The following is a 3708-nucleotide window of genomic DNA, read 5'->3' on the forward strand; positions in this document are numbered from 1 at the left end:
GGTGGTCCTCTGTCTGCACAGGAAGGCCTCTTAAAGGGGGGGGGGGGTTACAGTGCACTTGCTTACTGGGCCTTGATGATAGTTGAAGCCCTTAGCTTGGTTGAAGTTATCATTATCCAGGCTGTTGTCGTAGATTCCACAGTACACCATGTCACTGCAGGACAAGGTACAAAAACTTGGAGAACATCTGTCTTAGATCAATTGCCAACAATCACATATTGTTTTGAAAGTTGCACACAGCATGTTCTTTGTGATGTTTCTGTGCGCCAACCTCCAGGTGCCAGATCGTAAGCACGTATGGTGGACACGGCGCCAGAAAAAATGCAAATATAGTGAGGCGAAAACCCTAACTTTTATTTTTTATTATTTATTAGTATTTTACAATTTATTATATCTTCAGGGAATTCCACTCCAAATAGGAGATTTACTGTGAATGGAAAATTGTATTCTGCCCAACTTAATGTAAACTTGATTAACTATAAGCTCCAGGCAGTGGCTAGATGTGAGCGAATCCAACTAGGGTAAAATAGGTTGTATTACTTGTTACTGATTGTAACTGATGCAAAGTGTATATAGCTGATGCATATGAAGTAACTAAATGTATGTTTGCATCTGATGATATATGATTATTTTGGGTAAACGCACAATTAACAAACCATCAGTTATTATTTATTTACCATAACTTTAACCATGACCAAAGTGATGCATTTTATACATTTATTTATTTACATATTTGGCTCATTGAAGACTGTGCTTCCTGACTTTGTTATAGTACCCAACCCTCCAAAGCCAAGCAGCCCTCAATACTTAAGCAGGAAACTAACTCAGGGTCCAAGGTCTTCATTCCCAATGGCCCCAGAAGCTTCTTCTCAGCTACACCCAGAACCTCCCACGCTTTCTCTACTGTGAACAGCTCAGGAGCCTGCAACACATACACACACAGGCACACGCACATACACACACACACACACACACACACACACACACACACACACACATTAGTCTGGCTAATACATTTGCATTTGCATTTAACACTTTGTACATTTGGAGTCATATGTGTAACATGTTATAATAATAAGTCTCATGGTATTTATGCATCATTCAGTGTTTTTCGTGCCAATGATTCCTGAGTGCACATTGTTTAGAACTCAGAACTCTTGCTCTGATTGATTGCTTTAGATTATTGATATACAGAAAAAGTATAAATTGAGATTGTGACACTTGTTGAACAAAAACACAAAGTCATCTTGCAATTGTGGGAACATTTTGCAAAGTGGTGCTTCTTTCAATACTTTGGCTGAGAATACTTTGACCTACAGTACATGAAACAAAGTTTCATTTGAGCCTTTTTGTAGTAAGAGAACATTAATTAGTGACAGCTGCAATTTAAACTGGCAAAAAGGACAATCACTAACTAAAAATGTTTTCAACATTGCTCTATAAAAGAGCAGAGATATAAATATTTGCTAACAGATTCATTAGTCTCTGAGCTTAGGGAATCTGGGTATTTTATCAACCTAGAACACAATCCAAAATGGAACTGGCCAAAATGTACACTGAAGTACAGCGGCTGTTGCTACTTACCACCATCATGGCAATGAGAAAGTTAGTCCGGAGCTGGTAGTCACACCAGGGGCTGGAAGCCCCAAAACTGTCCTTGTAGATGCCTCTTTTGTGGACAAACTTGGGTTGCTTTTCTTCCGGGTTTTGGGGATCATGGGAAATGTAGAACTTCTTCTCAAAGTTCTCCTGGATCTTAAGATCCCACTCCATATATGACACAGAATATGTCTGTCCTGAAATCAAAAATTTAGGATGAAAAGGAAAATGGTTCAAAGATGGATAAAGAGACTATAAAATCCATTCATCTGTAAAGTTAAATTACCACCAACATTGCTTTCTACAATGTGATTTTGTGTCATTACCAATAGTTCCAACAAGAGGGGAACATCCAAAGCTGATTTCAGCCACTGAAAGCCTATTAAGAAGTGCTATTGTAAATACTAGAAAAACAATTGGTTGAAGCAGCTGTTGGGATCTGACTATATGGCTTCGACATGTGCTGTGGAACAAAGAGAGAGTCAGGCCTTCCCTTTTGCAAGCAAAGGTTTCATCCTGATTGTAGTTTGATGAGCATCAAACCCCCCAACTCTGAAGAAATTCACATTAGGGTGTGAGTTTCCTCCCCCCAAAAACTGTGTTCCTGAAGTTACCTGAAAGCAGCGATGCAATCTAATTGGCCGAGAGCCAAGACACCCCAGGACCCCTGTGTTTGAGCCACCCTTTCTACAAAACAACCAGCAACCCCCACCTCAATGCTTTTTCCCTTCGACCTCCGTCGAGCTAGGGAGCACACCAACGTTGTTTCCCTTTTCAACCAAAACCTAGGTTTAACAGTTTATATTCGCTGGCCGAATTCACCAAACTGTCTATTTTATCGTTGTTCGTATACACAAAGCGAACCCTTTTATTCCTGCAGAAGTGAAGAAGCAAGACTCCTTCAGAAAGAGAGAGAGAGAACTTCCACTCTCCACCAATTGCCTCGTCTGCTGTTAAGGACGCGAAAATCCCTTATCCAGACGACAGCGATTCTCTCCCACCGAGAGAACACCTTCCGTGGCCCGCAGCCGCGCTGCCTGGGCCCATCGAAGCTCAGAAGAACCCCTCAGAAGACCCCCTCAGAAGAACCTCAATCACCACGATTGCATCGTACCGTAAGGCGAAATACATTCTGGGCAGAGTTAGAGAGAGTTTAATTTGTGTTTATTTTATCTTGTTTGTGTGCTTAAAGTACTGTTCATTTTTATAACGTGGTGTATGCTTTATGATCAGTTACCGTGTATTCTATGCTACCGTGATTCGTGTCGAAACAGCCGCAGTGAGGTCGAAGTTGCTTCTCATCAGTTCAGGAGGTCAAAACCGCCGGCTGAGACAAAGAGTCGTGGTTCTTGCTCCCCTTGCTGAGAGAGCAATCTTCCGTACTCCCGCGCGGCACGGAGGATCTTAATCTTTTGTTTTATGTCATTTTGTTTTGTTCCTTTCCCTTTTCTTTTACTATTCCACACACACACACACACACATATAGCTTTGAGCTAATGTAGCTACATGCTAACGGCTACCGGCATGTATAGACGCCGGGTCTTCTGTTGGCTATCCGCCATTTTGAGTCTCGCGCATGAGAGACGTCACCACGTCCCAACTATGTCATACGTCCCTGAGCTGTTCCCTCGCTCCTCCCCCTACGCGCGCACACACACACACACACACACACACACACACACACACACACACCCCACCCTCTTTTCCATAGTCTGTTGATTTTAGATAGCGTGCTCATAAATGTATAGTTGTTGTTAGTTTAGATATTAGTTGACTAGATCATTAGTATTAGAACGTAATAAACTCTGTTATATTTTAAAGAGCAGCTGTCTGTGATTACTTTGTGCATGTGTATTGTGATAATAGCTGTATATGTGGTCTGTGCTCGAACTTAAACCTTCACTTTCACTCTGAATGTGTAATAGTACTCAGATTATTGACATTGTGAGTGAACACTAATTATGAGACTTAGTTTTATCGTTTGGTTATTGGTCCCTGTTCGCAGGGTGGTGCCCCGTTATTATTAATAATCATTAATAATTGTTACTGACATTAATAATTATATTGATGTCAAGAATTTAGTTTCTTAGATGCTGATAACCCAAACAC

General features: G+C 41.2%; 1 protein-coding gene across 1 annotated transcript in view; it reads right to left on the bottom strand.

Annotated features, from left to right (window-relative positions):
• The window catches only part of LOC116399106 (glycogen debranching enzyme-like), a 39505-nt gene that overhangs the window by 10819 nt on the left and 24978 nt on the right, over positions 1-3708 (bottom strand). The window contains exons 12-14 of the mRNA XM_031875994.1: positions 1585-1851; positions 825-922; positions 67-154 (exon numbers count right to left, since the gene is read on the bottom strand). Coding sequence (XP_031731854.1) covers positions 67-154; positions 825-922; positions 1585-1851 — 453 coding nt within the window. The remainder of the gene's footprint in view (positions 1-66; positions 155-824; positions 923-1584; positions 1852-3708) is intronic.

The sequence above is a fragment of the Anarrhichthys ocellatus genome, unplaced genomic scaffold, assembly GCF_004355925.1.
Source record: "Anarrhichthys ocellatus isolate YVR2014 unplaced genomic scaffold, GSC_Weel_1.0 scaffold101, whole genome shotgun sequence".
NCBI classification, from domain to species: Eukaryota; Metazoa; Chordata; class Actinopteri; order Perciformes; family Anarhichadidae; genus Anarrhichthys; species Anarrhichthys ocellatus.